Here is a 27,019-nt window from a genome sequence, read left to right as displayed (position 1 = left end):
ATGCAAGACTTCCACATTATTATACTGAGATTTGTAACACAGGAAAAAGTTGTTAGCACTACAGAGACAAAGGAACATATATGGAATTTCAGAATGATTCCACTCAGCTTTGCAAGCTTAGTGGTCAGATTTTTGGAATGGCTCCCACAGAAAATAAAAATATTTCAAAATTCTGTGGTCTGTGATCTTCTCTCTTGATGGTGCAGGAATGCCTGTGTCAAATATTTTCCATTCCTGGCGTGGATTTATTCCCCCAGAGGTTATGTTCTGTTTTAATGTAAATAATCTATATGGTGTGATGCACCTGAGAGAAGATACTTTAAAGATTTTACATTCCATTACAGTCAAGACCTCTGTGGTAATCTGAACCTTAAGCATGATTATCTTTTCTTCCTGTATCTCCCTGTATTTCTTCCCTGCAATGTCTGTTGCATGTTCATTTCTTTTGGTGTGGGAGCCAGCCTTACTCCCTGGCTGATAGAATCCAAATTTGGATACTCCTCCATTGGTCAGGTTTTTTTTACATGAAATTCTGATCTGTTTTGTTCATTAACAAATAATGGAGGGTACTGGATTTTACCCCATGCTTTGGCTTACTGGGATTCTGTCAGAATAAAGCAGAAATGCATTGGTCAAGGCAGAACTTTAAGTAAAGTACATAAAGGTACTTTAAGAATCTATGTTTTAGAATATTTGCTACCAAGTGATATAGGCTCTTGGCATGCTTCTGTCTGGCTCTTCCAAATTTGGCATGACTTTTTGCTGGTACCTTTCAGGTCTCTTGGGGAAGCCATTGCAGTTCACTGACGTTTCTGTATCATTTTCACACAACAGCTCCATGGACATGGCTGCCCTGAGCACTGGGCTTAGTCTGAACTGCCTTCATCCAAAAGGGGAAACCTTTCATTGACTTCTCTCTTGACCTAAAGCTACAGCTCACAGAGCACTTCAGGGATTAGGCTCTGGAGCTGTTTTTCTGGAAGCAAGCTTCATCTTTTTTCAAAGTTCCTCTAAAAGTTTCAGCCTTGTTCCCCAGCTGTGCTTCCTGAGTACCAAGTTGCACTTTCTTGGGAGCTCAGACTCTCTTAGCTGCATTCCCCACTGGGAGACTGTGGATTTGCCTCATCACCTGAAGGGGGGCAGCTCTACCTGAGTTTTGTTCAAGGGCTTCCTCCTAAGCAAAATGCAGACAAAAAAATTATTGTGTAGGAAGTGCAAATAGTATTTTACTATACTTAATATCTTCCAGCAGCTCTAAGAGATTAGCTTTGATCCATGAAAATAAAGAAAAAATAGGGGTGGAAAAAGAGACAATACTATCTATGAATTTGGTCCTCAGAGGGGATATTCTTGAATTATGATGGTCGTTCTGCATGTCCTGCTTGCTGTTCTTGATTTGGTATCAAATTATGTTTTTTGCACAGGCTGATGTTATTCTATTTGTCCATAAGGGAGCTGTCAGGATGGGCACATAAAACTTCTTAATTATTATTAATTTCATATTGAGTATGAGGGGAGTGCTCAGCTTTCCCCATGGATTGGGAAAGAACACAAAATCAGGAGTTATCAGACTATACTAATATTGTTTCAGAATTCACTGAATTATGTCTGAAATCTCTAAATACTTCCCTACAGGAGTGTCTCCTTGGACAGATTTTGCTAGGAGCTTCTGTCATGTCAGGTAGTTTGTTGGGGTTTTTTTCCCTATTGTAGCTGAACTTTATTCATTCCTTATTAACTGTTTTCTACCATGGAACACGCTGCTGGGATTATTTTGCATATGTGGACATTTTTCACAAGTAATTATATTTTTTATATTTTTTCTGCTGGATGGTAGGCTGTAAGTATGTAGTTCATCTCTCAGGGGAGTTCCTGGACAAACTAAAGTTGTTGGAACAACACTCCACTGCAGTTGAGAGAGAAAACTGGGACCTTTTGTCATTGCTCATTATTTGCCTCTTTGCAGAAATACATTTGTAGCAGCCATTATAGAAGGGCACAACATTTCTTTTATGCTCAGGTTTGTATTTTGGGTTGGATTTTTTTTTTTTTTTTTTTTTTTGCAGATGTGGAAGGGTAGAGGTAAAACATGAAGTCTTCTGAAAAAGGTTTCTTTATCTTCTGTGTGAACTTTTACTGTTATTTGCTTATCATGTATAAGTTTTAGCAGTAACTTCTTTCTTTCAGAAGTAAGAGACTACTTTACTAGTATTTAAAAATCTTTACATTTTATTGGGCTTTAAAACCACGTTCCATTTACATGAGCCTTCCTTTTGGATTGTGTTGACAAGAAATCAGATTGGTGTCTAGGCATCTTCTGTTGTTCTTGAAACCTGTCTGGTAGCTCAGGAGAGTGTGTTCTTGATCAGAGCTTCTAGATCCTTCTAGATGACCCTGCCAGTCTTTGCCTTGCCAGCCATTGTTGCTGTATCTCTGTACTTCCCAAATTTGATTGATAAATTTAATTTTAAGCAGGAAGTCTGTATACCTGTTTCCTTCCTCCAGCATCTGTGAATCAGAGCTTCTTTCTATCTGCTTACATTTCACCCTCTGATAACGTGTCCCAGCTGTTTTTGCAGTTCTCAGTCATTTCTGTTCCACATTTCATGTCATAGTGAGCTTTAGGAACGTGAGGTGAGTAGGAAAATGGGACATGAGGCTTAAAAGTATTTTGAGATGTTATCTAGTCCATTTCTGCAAATCACTTTTATCCAGGGCTGGTTTTCTGCTGGAATATCTTGAAGGATATTCTGGAGCCTCTTATCTCATAAGATGTGTCACTGTTTTTTGGGGTTTTGTTAAGACTGGCAGGACTGCTTTCTTCTGTCTTCTGATAGACAATATCAGTTTTGACTTCACATAAAATGTCCCTACTAGAGGTTTACATCCATCTTTAACACCTCCATTGCTCTAGATTCACATTTAACTGATTTTATCAGTACAAAGTTCTTGCTAATATCTGATTTAGATCACTTTGGGTGTAATTTAAGCATACTGATGCTTAACAGAGCACAGATTACTGTCTTTCTTTTGCAGTTATCTTTTACATGTTTGAAGACTCTTAGGCTGCTAGTCATTAGGGTTTTATCTTCTCTTGAAACCAGACAATTCAGATTCATTCATTCTTTCCTCATAACTTACTTGACCAGACTTTATGCTTCTTTTCCCAGTTCTCTCCATCTGGTTCACCTCTTCTTTCTCGAAGAGAGCAGTGTCTGAAGCTGGATGGACACTTCAGCTGAGACCTGCATTACTACTGCTTAGTAGCTCTAGAATGATTTGTCCTTTTGCCCTTAACATGAGTTTCTTAAGAGATGGCTTTTTTTCTCTCTAACTCCTTTTACTTTTAATGATGCTTCCTGTAGCAATACCTGCTACTTCTGGATACAGTTATGTTCTCCTGAAATCTGTGATTCTGCTGTTCCATCTCCTGCTTTTCCTAGGTCCCTTGATTTCTACCATTTTATGATCAGTAGAAATGAAAACTTTGAGTTAATACACCATCAATCGCTCCTGAAATTACTTCCAAAGTGCAGCAATGTTTTGAGTATTGTCTTCCAATTTGCCCCATGGCAATATGGGAAGAAATAACAATGGAGGCAAGGAAAAGACTTGTGAAATGCCTGTAAGCATTTTTTTCCACAAGCAGTGATTTCATGTTGTTACATATCGAGCATCTTCCACCACCCTGGAACATCCCAGCTTGCCTAGCACATCCTTTCTTTCCAGAGGGGCAAGAGTCAGAATGTGCTGAACCTTGTTCAGACCTAAAGAGATGCTGGTTCATGGGTTATTGCAACTGTGCTCATGTAATTCCCTCCAAGAATGGCTAAAGAGCCAAGTTATTGCTGTCTGTCCTTCAGTTGAGAGATTTGGATCCCTTTGCACTCTCAAAGTCACATTTTCCTGAAACTTTTAGAAGAGATGATATCATGAAGGTCTAATCAGATTTGAAATTGCTCTGTGAGCTCAAAAGCTTTAGTAGATGGGTGCTTGCAGACCGAGTGGTAACATGAGAGAGTAGGCCATTTGTGGATGCCATGGGACAGAGAGAGAGAAACGGCAAGCATTTCTCACAGTGGCTTGAGAGAATTTAGAGGGAGCTGCAAGGACATGATAATTTGTTAAAATAAATAATTAGCAAGTGGTGTTTTTCTACTTCTTATTTTTCTCCTTCTCAAGGACAGTGTGTGAGGAAGATGTTTTTGTTAGTTAGCCAATTGAATAGAATCTATCGTAACACTATAAAAACCACGCAGTTCCTTTGAATAAAGGCTTCTTATTCTTTTGTACAAGATTGCCTCTGTCTGTTTCTGTGTTTCTGTGTTTTCCATTCCGCGAGAGCGACAGCCATTGCTTTCTTAAAAAAAAAAAAAAAAAAAAAAGGTTAAGATTGTTCAAATGCAAAGGCTAATTTTCAACTTTTTTGCTATGCATTTGAAAAGGTGTCTTTCTTTACTGAAACAACACCTCGGTCACCCCTTTACCTCAGTAATCTTGCACCTGATTTTTGTCTCTTGAGCTTCTCATGTGCTTCTTTCTCCTAACCCTTGTCTTTTCAGCCAAGAACCACAGGTTCTAGGTGTTTACCCCTAGGTAGGCATTGATCCACTGGTGAAAATCAGTACCTGGTGGGGTGAGGACTTCCCTTTTTGTCTGTATCTAGGCTGCTGTAAAATCTGAGGAGAGCATTTATTTAAGGGTGTTTCTGCAAACCTGGATAGGTACAGAAGGTTCAGATGAGTGAAAGCCATCAGATCTCATGTTCAGTGTTATGACTCAGATAATTACTGGAACAACTTATAAAGAGCATTTCAGTGTATAATGCACTTTAAAAAAGCCCACATCAATTTATTTCTAGATTTTTTTATTGATCTTCAAGCAATTGAAGCAAAACGGATTTTTTTGAGCTCTGATTGAATTAGTTAGTTTAATAATAGTTAATTAATATAACAATTAAATAGCAATTAAGAAGTCATATAGGCCAAGATCATCTTTTCCAGTAGTACAAAGCAGAAATTGAAATTGGTGGGAAGAGGAGAGAGCCTCTTGCAGAACTGTTGTACCTGGAGGCATCCAGTTGTGAGTTTCTCATAGGTGTAGGTGTGGGCACTACTTAACCACAATAGTTTGAAACTGCCTTTTCCTGATAGTTTTCAAACAAAAAAAAATAGCTAGCGCAGGATGTTACTGCTTCTGTAGATTTTTAGGTGAAAAAGAAAGAGGTAATTGTTTGCCACTGGTTAAACTATGTAGCTTTTCTACATTAGGGAACAGGTTGGTGAATCTGGATTACTCTAGACTGGGGTTCTCTGAGGACACTTTGATGATAGGTGGGTTGACAGCCTTCATCATGTTGTTAAATTAAATGGCGCAGAGATTTGATCACATGTACCGCTTGGGAAGCTGGCTTTGGTGTAGGACAACTGACTTTAATTAGCCATGGTCACTGCTACCAGGTTGCCTAATGATTGGCTAAATGAGTTTTTGTCTTCTTGCTTAAAACATCTTTTATTGTGTTTGAAGGTGTGAAGCTATTAATTTTCTTGACATGTTCATAAGGATGGGTATTGTCTTCACCTTCCTCAATCTTCTGTCCTACAAACCTGTATCCTACGCCGTAACTGAATGTATTCTGATTCTTTTTTCACCCTAGGGCTCTCTTTTGATGCTGAATTCTTATCCTAACTCAGAGGTGGTCCTTGCCTACCCAGATAGTCATCTTCCTACTGATTTTTTAATCCCCCTGTCTGTCAAGCTAGCAGCACAAGTTTGATTGCTTCTTTCTCAGCTGTTCATGAGAAATTCTGCTTTCCCTGTTGGGGATTTTTGCTATGGAATTTCTCATCTCTCTCTCTCCTCTCCATCTGTGGTATGTCAAGATACTTGTATTTAAATATAATTTTAAAGTAGTTAATTACCTTGGAGGAGGTAGCATAAATCCAGCTAAACTGATTGCATTAACAAGATTGGCAATGACTTTCTCTTTCATCACATTTTTGAAATATGATAAGGAACTCCTTGCAATCATAGGAATGTCTTGGAAGACACACAGTTTCAGCTGAACTTGTGCATAACTCTCAGAAACAGGAAAATAATGCACAAATTATCCTAATGATGTGCAGCTTTCCGGTAAGTAGTGTGAACACATTTTTCCTCCTTTAACAAGGTTATTGTGACTTCCAGAAGTCTTTATCCAAACTGGCGCCGTAATCTTCAGAACAAAGAATGGCCTGAGACTGCTTCTGAATGTTCATTTGGCATGATCCAGCATCCATGGCCGCTTCCATTCTGATACGGAGTGTGTGTTAAACTCATTATTAAATCTGTGCAAAATCCTGGCCCTCTTTGAAGCTTTTGTGCCATGTAATGGGGAAAGGTCAGGGATACAATGAGGATTCACTATGCTAGTTATAGCAGAAGATGAAGAATTTTCTCCACGAGGGAATTTTGCATGAAGAGGAATCTGATAGCTAACTAAAACATTTTCTGGTGAAAAGTCACTGTGTAGGAAATACGTAGGAGTTGGTGGATTGCATCATGTGGGTATTAACTCAGAATCCACACTGGGTAAAATCTGGTTGGCACATCTTGAGAATCTTTACACTATTACAGTCTCCATCCCAATAAACAGTTTCATATCAAAACTGTAGGTGATCTCCATAGGATTAATTTCTAAATGCTAGATCACTTCTGGAAGTAGCTTCCCTTATTACCAGATCACCACCAGTCATGTGCAGAAACTGGCAGCCTTTGAAGAGATACCACCTCATCATCATCTTTGTTTGTGTATTTTTAAGGCCAAAGCCATAGGATAGGATGATCAGGAAATATTCTGATGCAGCTAAGCAGTGTGAATCCTGTAACTTACCCCAAGCTTTGGAAATCATAGCAAATGCTGCAACTTGACACCACAAACTATGTGGGGATTGCTGTAACCCAGGTGTTTCATCCACTTCTCCCTGATTCCACATGCCTGGCTTTCTGCTCTGTAATTGCTGTGAGGTTAGGAAATACCTTTTAGTGTTTGTGAGTATCTCTCTGGGTAGTGAACTTTATTGTTTTGTCTGTAATAATTTAAAAGTATTAGGCTCCATCTTTGCCCTCATGCCTTCTTATTTACATTGAGTCACTTTGAAGTTTCTGGGAGTAATAGGAGAATAACAGCTCTTTGAGACAATCATGTTACTTTTTCTTTCTAGTGTTTCTTGCTATTGCTTGAAATGTACAGATGTAAAGCCATTGGGAAAAGAGCTTGCTGTGCAGGTTTTTTTATCCCCCATGTACCGTTTGATGTAAATGCCTTAATTATTTGATATTGGGTAGGAGCTGTTATGGTTTACATTGCAATTTATGAACCTTGAAGTTCAGAACAGTGTTTTCTACGATTTTTCTCCCCTTCATCAGATTGCATTTTCATGGTTTGCAGCTGGGTTTTGTCCTGAGTCTGTGTGCATTAGTCTGAGCTCCTGTGCTGTAAAGAGTTACAGGTGGCTTTTCTTTTGACAAGCACTGTGGTGTGACCATTCTGCAAGGTGCAGTTCTGCCTGCTGGACTAAGTTCATGCAAGATGAAAACACCTGCTGATGTTTTCTGTGGGTTTTGCAAAAATTGCATGCAGAAGGCAGTTTCTTAATAGGTGAAATTAACATTCATTGATGCTGGAGTGCATGTTGCTTGTAACTTTTGCAGTGGTAGAATTTCTGATATATCAGATAAGTCACTTACTAAATTAATATCAGTATCTTAATAAAATCTTACAGGACTGAGATAAAATGTGTACTTTCTGTGTTCATATTTCTTCCTGTTTGGAACACTTGCCACTATTGAATAGTCTTCCTGAATGGTATTTATGAGAAAGTCTTCTCTATCCTCCCAACCTACTATATTGCAATCAAAAGTTTCATTTTTACATTACAGTGTTAGCCTGAAAATTATCCAGTATGAGTATTTTTCTCCTCATTACATAACAGCATTTCACAGTATATTGTAATGTGTTTGTCATTCATGCCTGTATTTTCACAGTATTAATGTAATAGTCAGCATTGCAAGACTTGTGTATTGATGCTGAAAGAATTGCTGCAGGATTCATATGTTGTAGTTTGATTTGTGTTCAGCTGAATAGATTAGGCAAGTCTGGAAGGTGAAGATCTCTTCATACCTTTGTGGTGTTTGCCTCTAGTGTGCTGTCTTGAGGAGAGGCTGCAAGTTTTTAGTCAGCAATTAGAGGACAGTTCATTAACAAATGAAGAGCCATTTCCTGATGCTTGTGAAAAGTGTGGTGAAGACCCGGCCTTCAAACAAACCTCAGACAGCAGAACAAGCAGCATTTATTGCTGTTTACAGAGAGTGAACTTCTTAGAGTTTCTGAATTGTTAAATCCTAAATCTCTGCAAGTTCAAGAGTACACGGTTTCCTAAGTTATTTCAAGGGTGTCCTGTATTTCCTAAACCTTCTGGACTGTCTTGGAGACTTTACTCTTAGTCTTTATTCATGGTATTACTACCAGGTGGATATTTTTTTTCTTGAAACGTCAGTAGAAATCAATCATCAGTCTAAACAAGGATTCTGCAGGCTCACTTACAACAACCAAAGCTTTTTTTTGGCTTGGTTGCCACTTGTAGTTTGTGTTGTAGCCACTTTCATGTGGCTTTGTCACATTGCAAGAGGCAGCAACCTTCATTTTAGCATTTATAAGTTAATTTCTAAGTTATAAGTTAGAAACTTATAAGTTTCACAACTATTTTTATTTTAAGTCTTGTCTTTATAGTTCAGTAATCTATGAATTCCCTGTGTAGCTATTTTTGGTTTATGGTTTAGAAACTTGAGCCTATAAGATCTGAAATGTGTTGTTACAGAAAAGAAAACACTAAGTTGAAGTGAAGGATATCACTGCCAGTAAGTGGGGAGATTTATGAAGTAATCCAAATTTGTGTCAATAGTATATTCATTACAGGGAACTTCTGCTTTCATAATTTCAATTTCCTTTTTTTCTCTCCTGGGAACGGCACACAATCACCCAGACACCTCCAGTGTCTAATGGATTCCTAAGTGATTTTGGGAAAATTATGACAGTCAACGTGGTGAGCTTGCACAGAACCTGACAGTTTTATCTTTGGGAGCCAGCCCTCTGGTGACAATGATCTATAGGAGACAGAATTGCACACCAGGCCCTTAAAGTTGTGACTATCCAGTGGCAAGTGCTAAGTGGGATTCAGCTGGACCATGCTCTTCCCGTGGCTGAAATGGAATCCTGTAGTGCTCCAGAAGATCACAGGCCTCTGTAGATCCTGTCACTCTTTTATGTCATTATTTATGTAGATATTTATATTCTTCCCCATGTGGCTGTCTCACACATCCTAGGACATCTAAAATCATCTCCATTTAGGGTCCTGTCCCAGCTGCTCTTCAAACGCTGGGGAGGAAACATCTATTCAGAACCAAACTGTCTGCAAGCAATCAGATGTTGCATTAGCAATTGTGTCTATTCTCCCATGGGGTTTTTTTCGCTGTAGGAGCACTCTGTCCTCATTTGCTTAAGATTTCACTGTCATCTCGTAGGTCTGTCGGATATTGAGCAAACATGGCTGTCACTTGGCTCACAGTTTTCAACACCTCTCTCTTCATATGCATATCTGTATGGGAAGCATTATGGAGATCAGTCAGCTTGCATTGGTTTTTAATAGGTTGTATACAAAAACTTGATAAAATCTGATCCAGAAACATACATAAAGTTACATCCACCTCTGGATCAGATTTTGTTCCTGGCAGGGAACTTTTATTTAAAGATAAGGACTTGTTCTCCCAGTAGTTTTATTTCAAGGATATACCTGTCTGCACCTACTGCTGTTATATTGGAATTAGAGGTAATAGCAGGAGAATATTTAATTAGAGCTTGTTGTCTCTGTAGAACAGAATTGCATGAAAACATGGGGTTTTGGGGCTCAGTTTCCTTGATACAGCTCCACTCACCCAGCATACATGGTTACTTCTTTGCTGGGGAGTTACTCATGGCCAGCACACAGGTTTGGTACTGTGGCTGTTCAATTCTTCATTCTCCCCTTGATGCAAATTTGGCTCATGCCAATTAGCACAATTCCAGGGGCTGCAGGACCTAAATGCAATGAAAAATTATCTCCTAATTTTAACAGTAGTATGAACAAATATTTGCAGCTGTTGCATAGCTATAATTTTCTTCTTTGCAAATGAAAATGTGTTTTGTAACTATTGCTTGTAAAGGTGTTGCCAGAAGTGTGTTTAATAGAATTCAAGATGAGTTTACATTATTATTAGGGCAAGATACTTCAATTAAAATTGAGTGTCCCTTAAATTTAAATCAGTATTTTATACTGATGTCCTTTCTAATAGCACTCTGAGATTTATTGTCCGAGTTGATTTCTCCATTTGAAAAACTGAAGGCATTTTGGAAGGAGTTCTCTATTAGGGGAGAGTTTTGAAATACTACATGGGAAAAATGGGAGTCTAAGAGGTACTGTGCTTAAAGCTGACTTTGCTGCATTGCCATCACTCCTGTGGACCTCCTTGGCATCAAAATCTTGCTGCAAGGAATTCTCTTGCTGCGGTATCTCACTGGAAGCCAGCTAAGCAGAGGATCAGCACACAAAAGTTGCATATCCCGATTGCACTTTTGGTTTCCAACAAGCTGATGAAATCCTAAGCTTGTAAAACTCCTTGGTAAAAAAAAAAAATCCATTCTCTTTGACTTTCACCCATTGCCTTTCAGTGTTGAGTGTCTTTATGCTGCACCAGTAGATTCCCTGCATTTGTGCCTGGAAGGTAAATGTACTTTGTGGCAAGCCACTGAGAAACTATTTTGATTTGAGATGCCAGCAGAATTTTTTTTAAAAGCCAGTAAATTGTGGATTAACATATCACAAGAGGTATTTACTCAAGATTTTTGAAGGAAGCCAAAGATGAAGTTGCTGAGTAACTCAGGGCTGCTGTTTATGTTGCTTTGTTTTTGCCAGAGAAATTAGGGGTCACAAATAAACAATTTTTGAAAAGCTAATGAGGGAAATGCAGGGAATGGAGTCCCCCAGGGGTCACTCTTTGGCCATGTGCTCTCATATTTTCATCAGTGATGTGGAAAAAGGGGTGAGGAGAAGTAGATGACAATATGTGTTGACAGTACAGAATTCTCCAGGTTGCTGAAAAATTAGGCCTGAACAAGAAACACTGTAGAAGTTTCTTGTTGGTAGTGTGTATAATGTTGACAAAAGATCAGAAAAAAATGCAGATGTCTAAATAAAAACCAAATTATTAATTGGAAGGGAAAATGGTCCCAAGAATGCACAAACAGCAGTGTTCTGTAAATTTGGTCTTTTTGCAACTGAGGAAGGATATATGCAATCGTAAGAGGTGAAACTGTAAACTGTGGCAAGGAGGCAAATAGAATGTTAACAGTCTTTAAAAAGCAACAGAAAAGAAGACAAAGCATCATTTGCAGATGTATAAATCCATACTGTGCCCTCAAGTGGGGTATGCAATTTTAATTCACATCCTCTGCATCTCAAAAAGGTTTTATTGATTTTTGCAGAGTGAAGAGAAAGTTGAGCATGAAAATACAGAATTTTTCTATTTATTTTTTGGAGTTCAACTCCATGTAAGGACACGGAGATGGGACTAGAATTACATAAATTAAGATTCTTCTAGGCTGGGAGGAGACAAATGGAGAGGCAGAATTTATTTAAGTATAGAAAATTATGAGTTGTGTAATTGACTGAGTAGGAGAGCACAGCAGTCAAAGTAAACTGTCATGACACTGTCAAGTAATTTTATTATAAAAAAGGAAGGACATTTTTACAGATGAAATAAATTATCAAAAGTCACAATTTATTTCCCCAACATTTTCTGGTTCAAAAATGATGAACACATTCACAGTTATCCCCTGATGACTGTTATAATGTGATAATACAGTCTTAGAGTCATAAAATCTCAAAGCCACCAATTGCTAAAGTTGGAAGGATATATATGTTTTTTAGAATCTTGCCCAACCAATTGCTACAGTTTCAGGTATGGAGTAGAAAATGTACTGTCTGCTGCAGGTGTTATTACAGGTAATAAGACATAATTCAGCAGAGTATCTGCTGTGTAATGGTGTAAATAATGATCTCTGAATTGTTTCAGGCATTTGTAGGAAATCTGCTGTATTTGATTTCAGTGCCAGCAACAGTTGAATTACATCTCCCTTCACTACATAGCCACTGTTCTAAGTGCACAGTCCACAAATCCACCTCCTTCTTCTGAGATAAAACTGGATGATAACATAGAAAAAGTCAACAGTTCTGTCGTGCAAAATGACAGCCATTGCTTCACTGACCAGTTCAGCAACTTTAGACTGGCTGAAATTGGACATCCACATGATGTTCAGTCAGTCACTCATACACCCCATGCTTGGATCAGAAATGCTGCACAGAAACATCCCTGCTACCACTCTCCCACTCTCCAGAAGCAGCAAATCCCCTTGTTTTGATTATTCTTTCTTGAGACTCTCTCTTTACTTATTTGTGGGACTCTAGGGATGGTTTAAATACTCTTTGTTTTCCTCACTTTATTTTCAGACAAGGAGTCACTGTGTTTTTTTGAATTTGTTCTCCCAGCCTCGTACCAATTGTTTGAAGACTCTTGGGTTTTGTCCTGCACGGCCTGGAGAATGTGGGTCACATCTGGCTGCACATTCTTCATACTTCACTACTATCTATGCCTGTTCCTCCCAGCTGTTGGTGTTAAGGACAGTGACAGTGGTTACCTGGTTAAATACACGTGTCGTACTGACTGCATCAAATGGCACCTGCTGAAATGAGAGTTCCACAACAGCAGAGTTTTGTTGTGGAAGAAGGATGTTACAGTGCAGAAGTCTGATAGGAGCTTTCCAGTTTCTTAACCAATAAGGTTTACAGCATTAAAGCATTTCTTAATAAAATCAATTAACAGAAACATCATGACTTTCTCCTCTGGGCTCAGGTGCATTATCACATCATCACAGCTTGATGCCAATTCATTCAAGAACATCAAACTACAATGCCACTTGGATTTCCACAGATGACCATAAACACGCTCTTAGCCCATGGCAAACGTAAAGTAATAGGACCAAGCTTAATCCTTTCTGAAATATTTGCTTTATCTCATCACTATGTGCACACAGCTGTTGTGACTCATGTGAAATTTGACTTCACCATGTATTTAACTCATACTCATAAAATGTTTTTCATGGTAAATAGGTTGCCCTAAAAGAGCAATTAGCTTGAGGTAGGAGTGCATGTGTATCATTTCTTCAGAGATGTTCCCTTACATGGTGAGAGCCAGTCCTGCATTCCTTCTTCCCTGCAGGGCAGTAAGTGTTTCCAAAGTCTAATTATGTTTCTATTCAGCCCAACCAGCATTTTGTTTTCTTTTTTGGGTTTTCTTAAAAGCCTTTCTATTTTCTCTAGTGCCCAACAAAGCTTTTTTTTTTTTTTTTTTTTTTTAAAATTTCTTTTTCTCCTCCAAAACCACTGGGGAATCCAGTGATTGGACCAGCAAGTTAAAACAGAAACCTAAATCCTGTGAGGATGAATACATTTTAATGCAATATGAAGATCAATAATATTCTGTCCTTACAAGTATAGTGAATTGGAAATTGTTCTTAATACGAATATTCTATTTCAGCTTGCTACATTGCATAACTAGGTAATACACATTTTTAGGTCATCCTTCCCACAGGCAGAAATGTATTAATGGTATTTCTTCATGTGCTGGCAGTTTTGCTTTATAACATGTCAAAATATATGTCTTGGGTATTTGTTTGTTTGGTTTTGGCTTTTTTTTAACAGGGCAGTGTTTCTTTCTGGATTGTGTTTTGTTAATTTTGAATTAGCAGATTGGCTGTTACTGGACAGTAACTGTAAAGGCTGTCATGTTTTGCAAAAATAAGGGAGTTACCACTATTCCAAAGAATAGTCTGATGAGCCTATTGAATATGGCAACTGCAAAGCTTGCCTTCTTTAATTTGAAAATTGAAAGCTCAGTGTATTTTAATGAAAAAATATTTTGTCCACCCACTGTTGTAAATTTCTAGAATTTGCTCACAATGAGATCACTAATTCCAGCAAGCAAGACTGCGTGTCTTTTTCCTTTTTTTCCCTTTACTTTTCCTCTTCTCTATTTAGTCTTCAGTAGCCTTAGAATTAGGGGAGACGTTACTGAAAATAGGATTAAAAGCATTTGTGAAATCAGAACAGAACTAGAAGGCAGGGATCATAACAGTTCTGGATACTTTCTCAGGTCTGGAGAACATCATGGTAAAGCTGCCCTGTTTTAGGCAGGATTTGTTTTATATAGGTTAGTTGCTGCAATGGGTTGGTTACACAAGACTTCCAGAAGCAGTCAGGGATAGTGTAGGTGAGCTTTTAATGCTGCCCTTCCCTTTTTATAGCCCTCTCTTGCGAGACAGAGTATTGTGGTTTCCATTTAATCACCTTTGATATAATTGTCCAATTGCACAATAATACATAACCAATCTTTCATAAGTTTCATATGTTTCAAAATAGACAGGGGAGTGGTGTTGAAGACATCTGCAACTGAGGACATGAGAGGAGGGAAAATGGAAGATACTTGTAGTGGTCAGTAGCTACTGCAGTGTTAAAGGTCCTCTTCTTCAGCTGATACATAGTGGGAGGTTTAAATGTCTCTCCTAATTAGAGAAAAAAATTGCCCTAAGGTCAAAGCTTTGATGAGATCAAATGTATTAATCAGAAGTTTCTGTTCTGTTTTTTTCAGAAGAATGGAGTATCAAACGGAACCCTCTACAAAAAAACATTTATTGAGCACTTTGAACAGGCACCAATGTATGTTGCAGTTTTTACTTTCGTGGGGTTTGCAGTGGGAACAATATTTGGCTACCTGCGAGATTTCATGAGAGCCTGGGGACTAGAGAAACGTAACATTGCTGCGGAGAGAGAACAACAAAAAGTATGTATGAAGAAGTCATTATGTATCCACAGCTGAGTTTTCCTCTCATTGCAAGTGATTTACAGCAACTTGTGGAAGTTACAAGGCAGACAACTTTCATTTTACAGAACGTTGCACGGGGGTGAGAGGAGTGACACACCCTGCCAGTGGAGTTGTATGCATGTGTATGATTATGTACCTACATTTATGTAAAGTCATCATTTTTACCCAGGGACATGTTCACCTCATTCTAAGAGTGCCATAATACACTTGGCAAAACAGGATCTCAGAATATTGGGTCAATCCACAGAAAAAGAAAATTCAATCCAAAGAAAAAGAGAAAAAAGAAAATATATGCCTTATTGTTGAATATATCATCTTTCCAAATCTCTTCAACCCCGATTTTCCTTTGTCCCATCTGGCTATCTTATGTGGTCCTTCACAGTGAGGAAGTTCTAATTTTATTATAATTGAATTCTTGTAACTCCCAATTTTTTTTCCATCTCATATAGTTCCAAATGAAATTTGCACCTTAGCAAGATCAACTGCCTTCCAACTTTGTTTGGAATTTGGTTCCTCTTTCGTCCAAATTTTTGGTTCCTCCTTCTTCTCTGTGCAGTTTGAGTCATCATTTTTGGTAACACCTGGCATAATGAAGGAAAAACATGAAGAGTTTTACTGTTTCTCTTGCAAATAAAACTCCTGAAATTGTTTCCTGGTTTAGATTTTTAAAGATGCATGCATAACTTAATATCACTGTCAATTCACTTTATGATCTGACCATTTGTTAATTCCAATTGTGCCAGTTACATTTTTTTTTGTCCTTCACTATGGATTACATGTTTATTTAGTTTCCCCACACATGTTAACTGCATGCCATGTTATTTTATCAGTTTATTGTATGCAGTGCCCAACGTGGAAATATTGCTGTTTCATATAAAGCTTTGTTTAAATTTAATTTCCAAGTAACATCCATGGATATTCATTAATTCTCAACCAAAAAAAAATTGTCTTAACTGGATGTTTGCATCTCCACCCTAGTCCAGTAATGCCCAAATCACATACATTGGACTAGCTTTTGTCTAATGTATCCAGCATTTCATGAAATGCAGTGAGTTGTTTATCCTACTTTTCTGCAGTCTGCTCCACACATAGAAAAATGCTTGATTTGAAGCAACTGGTTTCTTCAAGTGAAAGAATCTTGATTTTTATCTTCCATTTCCAACTTGCAGGATATATAGGGAGAGTTAGACCAACTTATTTACCATTTTAAAAAAACCAAACCTGACCAACCAAAAAAGAAGCCAAAAAACCCCCCAATCTTTAAACAGAAACAAAATATTCTACCCTCTAAGAAATATAACATTATGTTTTAAAAGGATTATTGTAAGTATACAGTATGTTTGGAGTTGTAAGTGACACAGGACCGTGTGCCTGCTATGGGTCTCTTGTTTATTGATGAATCAGTTTTTCCTTGTTAATAGGAATGACTTGGGTACAGAAGGAGATTATTTTCACAGCAACATAACCCTCTGCATGTTTTCAAACCAGGATTTTGTGCCACTTTATCAAGATTTTGAGAACTTTTACACCAGAAACCTCTATTTGAGAATACGGGATAACTGGAATCGTCCAATTTGCAGTGTCCCTGGGCCACAGTTTGACCTCATGGAGCGTGTTACAGATGATTACAATTGGACATTTAGGTGAGTCATCTTACGCTGTGCTGCTCTCAGCCTCGTGAGCATACTCCTGACACCTCTGCAAAGCACAGAAACTTGTGTCCACATCCTTGTCTAATATCCACCAGCATGTTTCTTTCTGCAGTCAGCACCATGCTGACAATCTGACCCTTTTCTTCTGAGTATTTGTTTGGAAATGCAGAATAGATTTCCAGCTCAATCGCAAATGGGTTTGGCTGTGTTGGCACAAGACTGCTCACACACCATTTATAACAACAGACCTTGACTCTGAATATTACAACAAAATTTTTTTATCCCTTGGTTAGGTTTCATATAATAATTTTTTGCACTGCATGAATGCGGCTTCTTGCCTTCATAGTGAGTCTTTGGCTGTGGCTTTTAAGCAGATTACAGCTTGAAGGTTTTGGTGTATTGCACCTGAATTACGCAGCTATGGGAATTCACAGCATAGACAATGTGCAGGTTGGCTATATTTGAGCTTATTGAGAATGTATCATGGTGTTTGCCATATTTTCATCAAGTTTAAGTTCTGTCTGTGTATGAGAACGCTGATGACTTAATGGAAACAGCTGATAACTTGCTTGAAAAATTAATGTCTGTAAGTTGTTCCTTAAATAAAGTCGTAGGTTTGCTTGTTTATTTAAATCCATAAAAGCAGCCAGTGGTCCCACACCAGTATATTGCCATCTACAGCATGGCTTCTAGAAAGCACTCTGACCATGAAGCAGTACTTAGTTAGGAAAAGAGGAAGGCTAGAAAAAAAATTTGGGCTGCTAGAATATTAGGATTGTGAATTCACAAGTAGGAATTTGATGCTGGAACAAAATCTGGTGGGAATGTTGGGGTCTTTTTCTTTTCATTTGGGATTGGAAGGAAAATTGCACTGTTGTTCAAAATTTGCTTTATTATAGGTTTACAGGAAGGACTATCAAGAATGTAATCAATATGGGTTCTTATAACTACCTCGGCTTTGCAGAAACAGATGTTAATGCTTTGAAAACTGTGACCATAGAGTTAGAAAAATACGGGACAGGAGTCTGCAGTACCAGGCAAGAGATGGGTGAGTAACCAGCAAAACGGCCACCAAAGGTTCTGTAACTATAGTCTTCTTCTCACAGATATCTTAAAAGAATTAGATATAGAGAACTTTAATCACATCAGCAATTACTTGTTTCACAATTAAAAGGAATGCTGTGTTTTATTTGTTCTCACGTGAGGGTTTTTTCCAAAAGGAAAACTAATACTGGTTTTTGGAAAAGCTAAACCAAACATGTTGTCTACTGGCCTGGGATTTTTAATGATGGAAACATAGACCACATTGAGATTTCAACAATTTTTCTGGGGCAAATTCAACTGCATCACAGATTTATATCAGTTACCACACACAAAGGTTTCAGATTAGTAAAGTGATCTTTTGCATAATGTTTTTAATCCTATGTTCTAAGAATGCATTGGAATGTTTTATGAGATACTACTGGCACAAACCAGAAATTTCTAGTTTTCCATTAGCAAATAAATTCAGGAAGGCTCCACTGACATTTTTGGTTTTATCTGTTATGATTGTCTGCTTTGTTACTTTGTAGGCTGCATGCAGTGTTACCTTCACCACAAAGCCTTGCATCCCTTATGGTACAATCATCTTACATTTCAAAAAAAAAACAGTTTCAAACCAGAGAAATGCAGGGGAAGGTTTCTCTTCAGGCTTTACCTTTCTTGAGAGTATTAAAAAAAAAAAAAAAAAAAGAAGAAGAAGAAGGCTTCCCAGATAGGAGAAGTCTATAAAAGATTTATTTTTTCTAATCCAGCAACCTAAAAAAATTACATTTTTATCTTCAACATAAACTATGTTCTTCCATAAATCTTACAGAAAAAATACTGTATTTAATTTATTTTTTTATATAAAGTCTCCATTGCAGAAGAAAAAGTAATGCAAACTTTGTGATCTGCTTCTTATCTTGTCATTGTGGTTTGATTTGCCAATAATAATTATGTCAGTGACACCACTCAGAGAGGGTTTACAGATTGACCCTGCTTTCCTTTTGTAGGTGACCCATCTGGTGACTGCAGTATATTATTATTTAACCTGAATTGCATGCTTGAAAGTGGTCACCATTACTAGTCCTTTGAGGTATTGAAGGAAGCTTTCTCTCTTTTTCTCCCAGATTCCATTTTGTCTAAGAGCATTTCAACTTGTTTTCAGGACATCTAAGATTATGGCTGGTGATTCTTCTTCTGTAGCTTTTGCTGAACTTTTTTACTGAAAGATTTGTTCTTAAAAAGATAAACAAACAAGCAAAAAGCAGAAACAAAAAACCAAACCAAAACAAAAAACACCAAAAAACCCCCAACCCAACTTATTAAAAGATGATTCTTTGTTCAAATACTAAAAATCTTACTAAGTAACTTCATCCCATCTATTTGAGAGCCGACGTATAGTGATTTCTAGGATATTCTCTCCATCTGAACTCCTGTGCTGCATTCAAAGTTGTCTTGACTGATTGAGCAAGGGTTGAGATTCATTCTAATTGCCTTCACAACAAACAGTCCCAAGACTATTCACAACGCAAGAACGGGCTACAGATAAAGAGCATCCTAAAAGCCTTGTGAGTCTCAGTCTTCTGGAAGTGGATTTTGGAGAGCAGCTTGGACATCAGCCTATTAAGAAAGGAAAGCAGGCTGTTTAGGCCTGGCTTAGCTGGTGAAACTGAGCAGTCACAGCAGTTCATCTTGGGCAGGTAGCAGAGGGCCTGTGTTTGTGTGCTCCATGGAGAGAGGTGGCTCAACAGAGCAGGACTGAGCAGTGGCTCCTTTGTTGGTGCTGGCTCTTTGGTCTGTCACCAAGATCTCTACAAACGACCTCAGGAAAACAGCCTCTTTTTCACAGTGGATACCCTCTTTCCTTGTTCCTTTATGGGCTTTTGCTCCATTCTCATCACAGTAGAACAGAAAAATTCTGAGTTAGATATATCAAAGAGAGAGACAGGGAAGGGTCTGAACGAAACATCTTACCTTTATAAATTATCATTTCTCATCTTCATCTTAGATAAAAGGAACAGGATGAGTTTGTTTCTGGGCAGATCACATTTCAAAACTTCTGTTGTTATTGTGTGTGGAGCTAAAGTGTTTTGAAGTGGAAGTGCGGTGAGCTGCAAGAGCCAAGGCTGTAAATTGCCTGTAGGGTTCTAATCCAAGAGAGCACTTGAATGTATTTATATTTTCAAGCCAATTCACTTTGAAAGTACTGTTCTGCTTGTGTGCATTTAAGTGTCTGGCATGTCTGAGTTTTACCAAGATCTCTCTCTAAGCAGTGGTAGTTCTCTTTCTGAGAAATCATTCCACTACTTTCAGAGGATTTCAGATGGAGGGTAAAACAAAGAGGACACAAATAAAAATAATGTGAGTGATGTTTGAAGGAATACATGATGGTAAAACTGTCCTTTATGGTCTTCTGCCTTCACTGCTCTTAAAACTATGGAGGCTGTGGAGAGGGCATACAATGCTATCATATCAGAATGCTGTTGCAGGTAGTGTCCTCTTAGAACAGGGTTAAAACTGATGAAAACAGTGGCTGACCTTCCAAGACTTATCCCCCATAAAAAGAGTTAAGAGTTTTCAATCCATTTTTAATTCCATGCTCTTCTTAATTATAATAATAATAAATTACTTTCTTACTATAATGGCATCATTTCAGACACATTTCTGAGGGTTTTGTGGGACTTTCAATGTGAAATAAAAATACTTTCCTTTTTTTAAGACCAAGCTAGCTATTAGCCCTTAGGAGCAAGATTTTGAATTTATAAGTGGTACATCCATGGAAGAATTAACTTGCTGTTCCACGATCAGAAAGCAAAACAAACACTAGAAATTACTAGAAAGTACACAGAAAGCCAACCATAGAGCCTCAGTACACTACTGCATAAAACTGCTGTTTGTTGTTGTCTTGAGTACTCTGTGCTGGTCTGATCAAAAGTAATTAACAAAACTGGAAAGTGTAAGAGAAGAGCCACAGGGATCAATGAAGGCCTCAGATAGCTCAGTGAAGATCGGCTGACCTTGCTGTCTCCAGCTGTCACAAATGCCTGTCATCTGTCTCAAAAGAAGAGCCTAAGGGGAGAAATTATAGACATTTTCAACATAATGTGTGATGTGGAAGAGTGGTCACAGTGAACAGGGTTCACTGTCCTTTCCCACTACCAGCTGTACAGGGCATTGTATGAAGCTGGTAGAAGGTTTTCACCTACATGCTGGAGGCTGCCAGACCCAAAGAGCTCATTGCTGCTGTGAAAAACATGTTCATTCTCCTGTGAGAATGTAAGAAGTTTCATAAAGGACAACAGGAGACAAAGACCATGGAGCAAAGGTTATTACACACTGTCACTTTCAGGGACACCCCTTAAATACCTTTTCCCTTACATCAGCCTGTTGCATATTCATAGACCCTTATGCATATGCATAGCCTAGTTTACATATCCTGGGAACTATTTTACATGGCCCCTCCTCGCGTCTGCCTTTTTAGAGCATGCCTGTCTCTTGGGTGTGGTTTTGGTTCCTGTTTATCACTTCCACTTTGGGCCTTGGTGCTGCTAGTTGGCAGATCTGTACAGGTGTCCTCTTCCTGTGTTCATTGGGTGTCATCCCATCCAAGCAGGCATTTTAACACAAGCATAGCTCTTTCACTACTATGATTAATTAACAACAGAAATAAAAACTATATAACAAAGTTACTTGAACATGACACATATAAAATCCACTTTAATATTTGCAAAAAGCCAATATTATAATATGTATCTATAACACTACAGATGCCAGGCCTTCACACTCCCTTGTGTTCTAAGGGACACTGGCCATGTGTGCAGAGGAGTGCTCCCTGATAGTTACTAGAAATACCCAAACTGTACCTGATTCAGGATGTCATTGACTCTGAGAGATGCCAAGAGAGGATACAGAGTGATCTGTACCTACTGTATCTGAGAAAATTGACCATGGGTGTTATTTAAATTAAATCAGCTTTTGTCAGCAGCAGTCTCTCCTGTAGGTTCAGCAAAAGGTAATCTTTTTTACTTCTTTGTCTTGTTCATTATACGTCAAGAAACCAACTAGGACATAATAAGAAGTAGGAAGTTTTGGTTTTTAGGAATAAATGTTGGGTCTGAGAAAATTACTCTTGAATGTTGTAGGATTTAAGTAGCCATCCAGTACCTCAAGGTGGCTACAAGAGAGTTTGGGAGGGATTTTTTACGAGGGTGTGGAGTGACAGGATAAGAGGGAATGGCTTCAAACTGTCAGAGGGTGGGGTCAGATTAGATTTCAGGAGGAGATTCTTCCCTGTGGGGGTGGTGAGGCTCTGGAACAGGTTGTCCAGTGGATGCCCATTGCTAGAAGTGTTCAAGGACAGGCTGGGTGGGGCTTGGAGCAGCCTGATCTAGTGAAAGGTGTCCATGTCTCTGTCCAAGGCATTGGAATGAGAGGATCTTTAAGGTTCCTTACAGCACAAACTATTCTGTGATTCATTCTATGATTCCGTAAGTAACTGGACACCAACTGTTTAACCAGCTGGAGTGTTGGGAATGTTAGGGCATCCCATATAAACTGCCTCCCAAAAATATCTCTGCTGTTACATGCATTTTAATTTTTCTCTCAAAAGTGTGATTTTTTTTAGCTTAATAAAACTGCCAGCACATAGGAACCTAAATAAATATGAAATAGCAAGTGTTCCCTCCATATAATAAAAAATATGAAAGAATGACAACTTGAATGTAAAGTCCTTTTTCCCATGCAAAGCAATGTATTTTAATGGCTGGAGTGGGAGCTGGCTACTATTAAAGGCAGATTCAAAAGCCTTTTGTCTGAGCCCATCCTGTTGTTCAGTGTTTATAGTCAGCCTTTTCTAAGCAATGTGACTGAGAATTATTGAGAAACATGCAGATTAGTTTCCTGCTTGCTGCTTGCAGATGATAACAAAATCAGCAAAGTTACACTTTTTTTTTTTTTTTTTTAAGATAAGGCAGATTATCGTGCTCTGAGCCCTCCTAGGGCCAGGCTGGTGACAGGACTGTCACATGGGCAGCCAGTGCTAACAATGCTGTGTTTATCTAACTCCCCAGTATTCCTCATGGAGATGACATACGTGAGTAACCGCAGCAAACGTGTGATTAGTGCTGGTTAAGCAGCCAGGCAGGATTCCTGCCTTTTGAAATACTTCTCCTGTGATTATGCCTTGGACCAGAAAACAAGATGGAGCCTGCACAGAACACTTGCAGAGTGATTCACTCTGGAGGGCATGTTAGGAGATTACCCTTTAACACCTAACTTGCACTCAGGTTTAGGGCTTTTTCTTTGTTTGAGGATTTTTTTACACTTGATTGTGATCTCATTTCTAAAAAGCAGATCTGAAAATCTTTGCCAACATTTAATATACAGAAGTAGCTCCAACTCATTCACCTCCTTCCACTGGGTTTTAAGGCCTAATGTGAATTTCTAGCAGCATTTCAAGAAGATAAAAATAGTTATTTGGCTGTTCTTTCTTTTATACTACTTCAAAGCTTTAGTTAGGGCCAAGGCTCATTTTAAACATAATGCTGTACAAACATGAATAAATGTTTGATTTTTCAGTTTGGAGAAAGAGATAAAGAACTGAATGTCCCATAATTTAGAGTTTCCAAGTGGGATCTTAAGGAGAAATAAAACCACAAAAATGAGAATTTGTGTGCATGTATGTATATATATATGTGTGTGTGTGTGTGTGTGTGTGTGTGTGTATTTATACCCATATTTCATAATCTTAGCTATTTTCTGATAGGGTATGGTATAAATTAGGAAACAGTTCATGCAAAGAATTATCTTTTGTCATGTCCACAAACATCCTTTTCCTTTTTGTGCCTACTCTCTCATAAATAACTAATCCAGTTTGCAATCAATTTATAATCATTGGGTTAGGTTTGTTCCTTGTATTTCACCATTGCAAAAGCATGCTTTGCAATGCAAGATTAATAGTCTGGATAGCCCGTCTTCTAGCAGGTGGAATTGAAGGCATCTGTAGGAATTAAGGGTTGTGTGACTTGTTTAATACCTAAAGTGTCTCTGATATATGATGTTATCTGCATGCAAAATATTCCGATACTTAAGATGCTGCCATACAGGCTTTGGCACGAAGATGCTGGATTTACAGTGGAAATTTTAACCTTGTGTTTTTCTAAAGGAAAAAAAAAAAGGAAACAAAACCAGAAGATCTGAATTCAGCTGGGAGTTCTGTTAAAACTAATCTACTTTTTTTTTTTTTCTGAGAATCAGTAAATTACACATTAGACATTAGATTTATGACACCCATGACAGCTTATGAAAGCCCAGTCAGTTGGTAGCAATGTTAAGAAAACTTGAGCATTTCCTTTCTATCAAATGATTCATCAAAACCCCCTTATTTTGGGACTTTTTTCTGCACAGACACTGTTAAATGAGGCAACTGCATAATGTTACTGTGTGCTTCTCTCCCTCTCTTTCCAACAAGTCTCATTCTGCAAGTTGAGGCTTTCCTCTGCTAGTGGGTCAGTAGGACAGTGATACCATCTGCACCATCTGCTCTGGAAACACAGTGTAAAGATATAATATCATTTCCACAGCTTCTGTTTGTTCATCTTGCCATTAATAACTCATCCAATCTTGCTTTTTGTAAAAGCGTGTGTGTCTTTCAACAATACAGATTTTTTTCATCTCTGACAAGCATCTTACCATGCAGTGTACTCATCTTACCAGAGTGAGTTTGTGACCTTAAGTTTCAGCTGTGACAAGGAAGTTCAGATGTTTTGCTCTGCTCCCCACCCTCCCAAGGATGCTGCTGACAAACCCTCATTTTCATAGTGTAATGGTTCTCAGTCACCTTGGTGAGTCACGTCAGGGATGCATAGGGTTCCCAGTTCTTTTTTCTTTCAAGGCCTTGTTGCTTGTATTGGTTTACTCTTCCAGCTTTTGTTTAACCTGAGGCGAGCAGGTGTTCCCCTGTCTTCTTTGGGTCTTAGAATTCCAAACATAAAATTCTATTACAGGATACTGTTGCCAGTGCTGGCAGTTCAACCAGTCTGTGTCATTAGTGTATAAGAACCTGAAAGACTGTATTGGGCAGACTAACCAGTGGCATAAACCACCTTGTCCAAGCTGAAAATGTCAAACTAAATAATGGCTCTGTGGATCATGGGAAGTCCATTTTCCAGCTTTATCTCTCTAGTAGTCTGGCAGTGACGTTCAGCCCAACAGCATGGGTAAGTGTATGAAAAAGCCTGTCAAAACACAGTGTACTGCATGTTCCCTGTCACCAGAGTGCAGTGGCAAGTTAGTGGAGGGAACTGGGTCATCAGATTTTGAAAAGGAGGGGATTTTCTGTGAGAAGTGTGGGAATCTGTGGAGGTGGTTCCTATTGTGAAAGTCCACTTTTGATATGATCTGTGATCTGAATACCTATATAGTCTTGGATCACAGTAACTCCTGCTGTATTGTATTACTTACAGCTGTTCAGCAGGGAAGAATAACTTTCAAAAGGACTCTGTCACCTTAAGATGCAGGTACCTTTCTCTTTTTTGTCTTAAATCTTTCCTGATGGTTTGGTGTGCATTGCTTAGTTGTATCCTCATTTGTTGGATCAAGCCAAGCCGTAGTCAGTCAGTGGGGAAATTCTAATGTCTGTTTATAGGGCAAGCATAGAAGGTATCTGTGTATACAGTGAATTAAAAAGATATATCTAGTATATCACTTTTCATTCATCAGATCATGATACTGGTCTTGAATCTAGCACAATACAAAACATTTTAAGGGCCAAGCTAACCTTACTTGACATCTCTAAGGTTGTATTTAATGAAGAGCTGTGTAATTACTGCCTTTGTTATGCAGCTTGAGCTGCTGAGATGTTTCAGCTTGTGCCAGTTTCTTTGGATCAGATTTGCATCTGTCTGGCAGTGCTGTTTATGCTTGTCATGGTGGTGGCTGGGACCAGCTGGGAATGCTAGTGGACAAACCTCATCCTAGCAGCACATGTCTGACCCCTTGTTTCTTCCAGTGGAGAGAGGTGATAGAATTGATGCCATTTGTACAGTGTCGAAGGGCATCCTGTGTAGAAATATCTCCTGATATGATTAAATAATTGCATAATCATGTGCTTTTTCAACTCTGTTCAATGTATACAGCTGTCATGAACCTCCCACTGACAGTACTGGCATGTGTTGTATTGCTTCTGCAACACCTTACCACCAACATTATTGCCACAGTTATTAACAAAACTCAAACCCAGTTCCCTCCATTCAAAACCATTTTGCAAATCTTTGTCATTCAGTGTTTTGTTTTGCTAACCAATTTCAATTTGTATTCCAGGATTTGTAGGCAACAGTGATGTACAGTATCATCTGCATTCTCACTTAGGATTAGTAAATAATAAGTAGGAATCAATCCCTATCAAAATGAGTCATTCTTCACCATGACAAAGTCAATAAAAATAGGTGCAAAATGTGCTCTTCTTTTGTGGGTCATCTAATAGGAGCTTTAACAGAACAATTTGTATTGAGTCAGGTCTTTCCTGTTTATAAAAACAGAAAACATGTGATGCAACCCCAAAAAGCAATTTAACTCCACCCCAATGTCAGCCTTATCCCTGGAAGAGTCAGAGACAATTGTGTCATGCCTTAAAATGCCTGCCTTGCAAAGCACACACTGCTTGTTTCTCATGCTTTCAAAAACCTTCTAATTCAAGCTGTGACCACAGTGTGCTTGGCTTCGAGCTTCCATTTCAGACTTCATCTTCTTTTGGTGTGCTGGTAGCCCTCGAGTGACAAAATGACATCTGCAGGGAACACTAAGGCAGCTGATCCTGCTGGAACTCTTAGTTGTCCATGGGTGCTGTAGGTGGAAGACTAGATGGGCCCAATTTGCAAAAAAATACAGTACCTCAGAAATACATGCTGAGTCCTGCTGGGCTTACCCCTTAAGACAGATTCTTACCCACATTTCCAGTGAGCAGCTCAGCTCTGAAACACTGTTTTGTATTTCACAGAACTTGGGTACTAAACAGTGGCTGTGTGCAGAGCCAGCTCATATCCTCGTGTGTCTTGGGATGTACAAATTCAAAAACAGCCATCCTCAAAGAGCTTCACACAGACTCAGCTCACACGCAGTGGAGTTTCTGCAGAGCCACATTTTCTGTGTCACATTACCTAATTCTCAGAGCACAGAGACAACCCAGCCCCAGGTACATGCAGTGTGATACAAGGAGTGCAGAGACACTCTTGAAGCTCTGCTGGAGTAGGCTCAGGTCTAGCACAACCTAGGAAGGCTCTGGCAAAATCTCAGCACTACGGCTGTTCTTTACTGTCCATGTAATCCAGGTTTTT

General features: G+C 38.6%; 1 protein-coding gene across 2 annotated transcripts in view; it reads left to right on the top strand.

Annotated features, from left to right (window-relative positions):
* The window catches only part of SPTLC3 (serine palmitoyltransferase long chain base subunit 3), an 83,627-nt gene that overhangs the window by 16,891 nt on the left and 39,717 nt on the right, over positions 1-27,019 (top strand). For both annotated transcript variants that reach the window (XM_038132327.1, XM_038132328.1), the window contains 3 exons: positions 14,779-14,970; positions 16,501-16,655; positions 17,564-17,712. In XM_038132327.1, coding sequence (XP_037988255.1) covers positions 14,779-14,970; positions 16,501-16,655; positions 17,564-17,712 — 496 coding nt within the window. The remainder of the gene's footprint in view (positions 1-14,778; positions 14,971-16,500; positions 16,656-17,563; positions 17,713-27,019) is intronic.

This window comes from Motacilla alba, chromosome 3 (assembly GCF_015832195.1).
Source record: "Motacilla alba alba isolate MOTALB_02 chromosome 3, Motacilla_alba_V1.0_pri, whole genome shotgun sequence".
In the NCBI taxonomy this organism is placed as follows: domain Eukaryota; kingdom Metazoa; phylum Chordata; class Aves; order Passeriformes; family Motacillidae; genus Motacilla; species Motacilla alba.
This window is presented reverse-complemented; position numbering and strand designations above follow the sequence as displayed.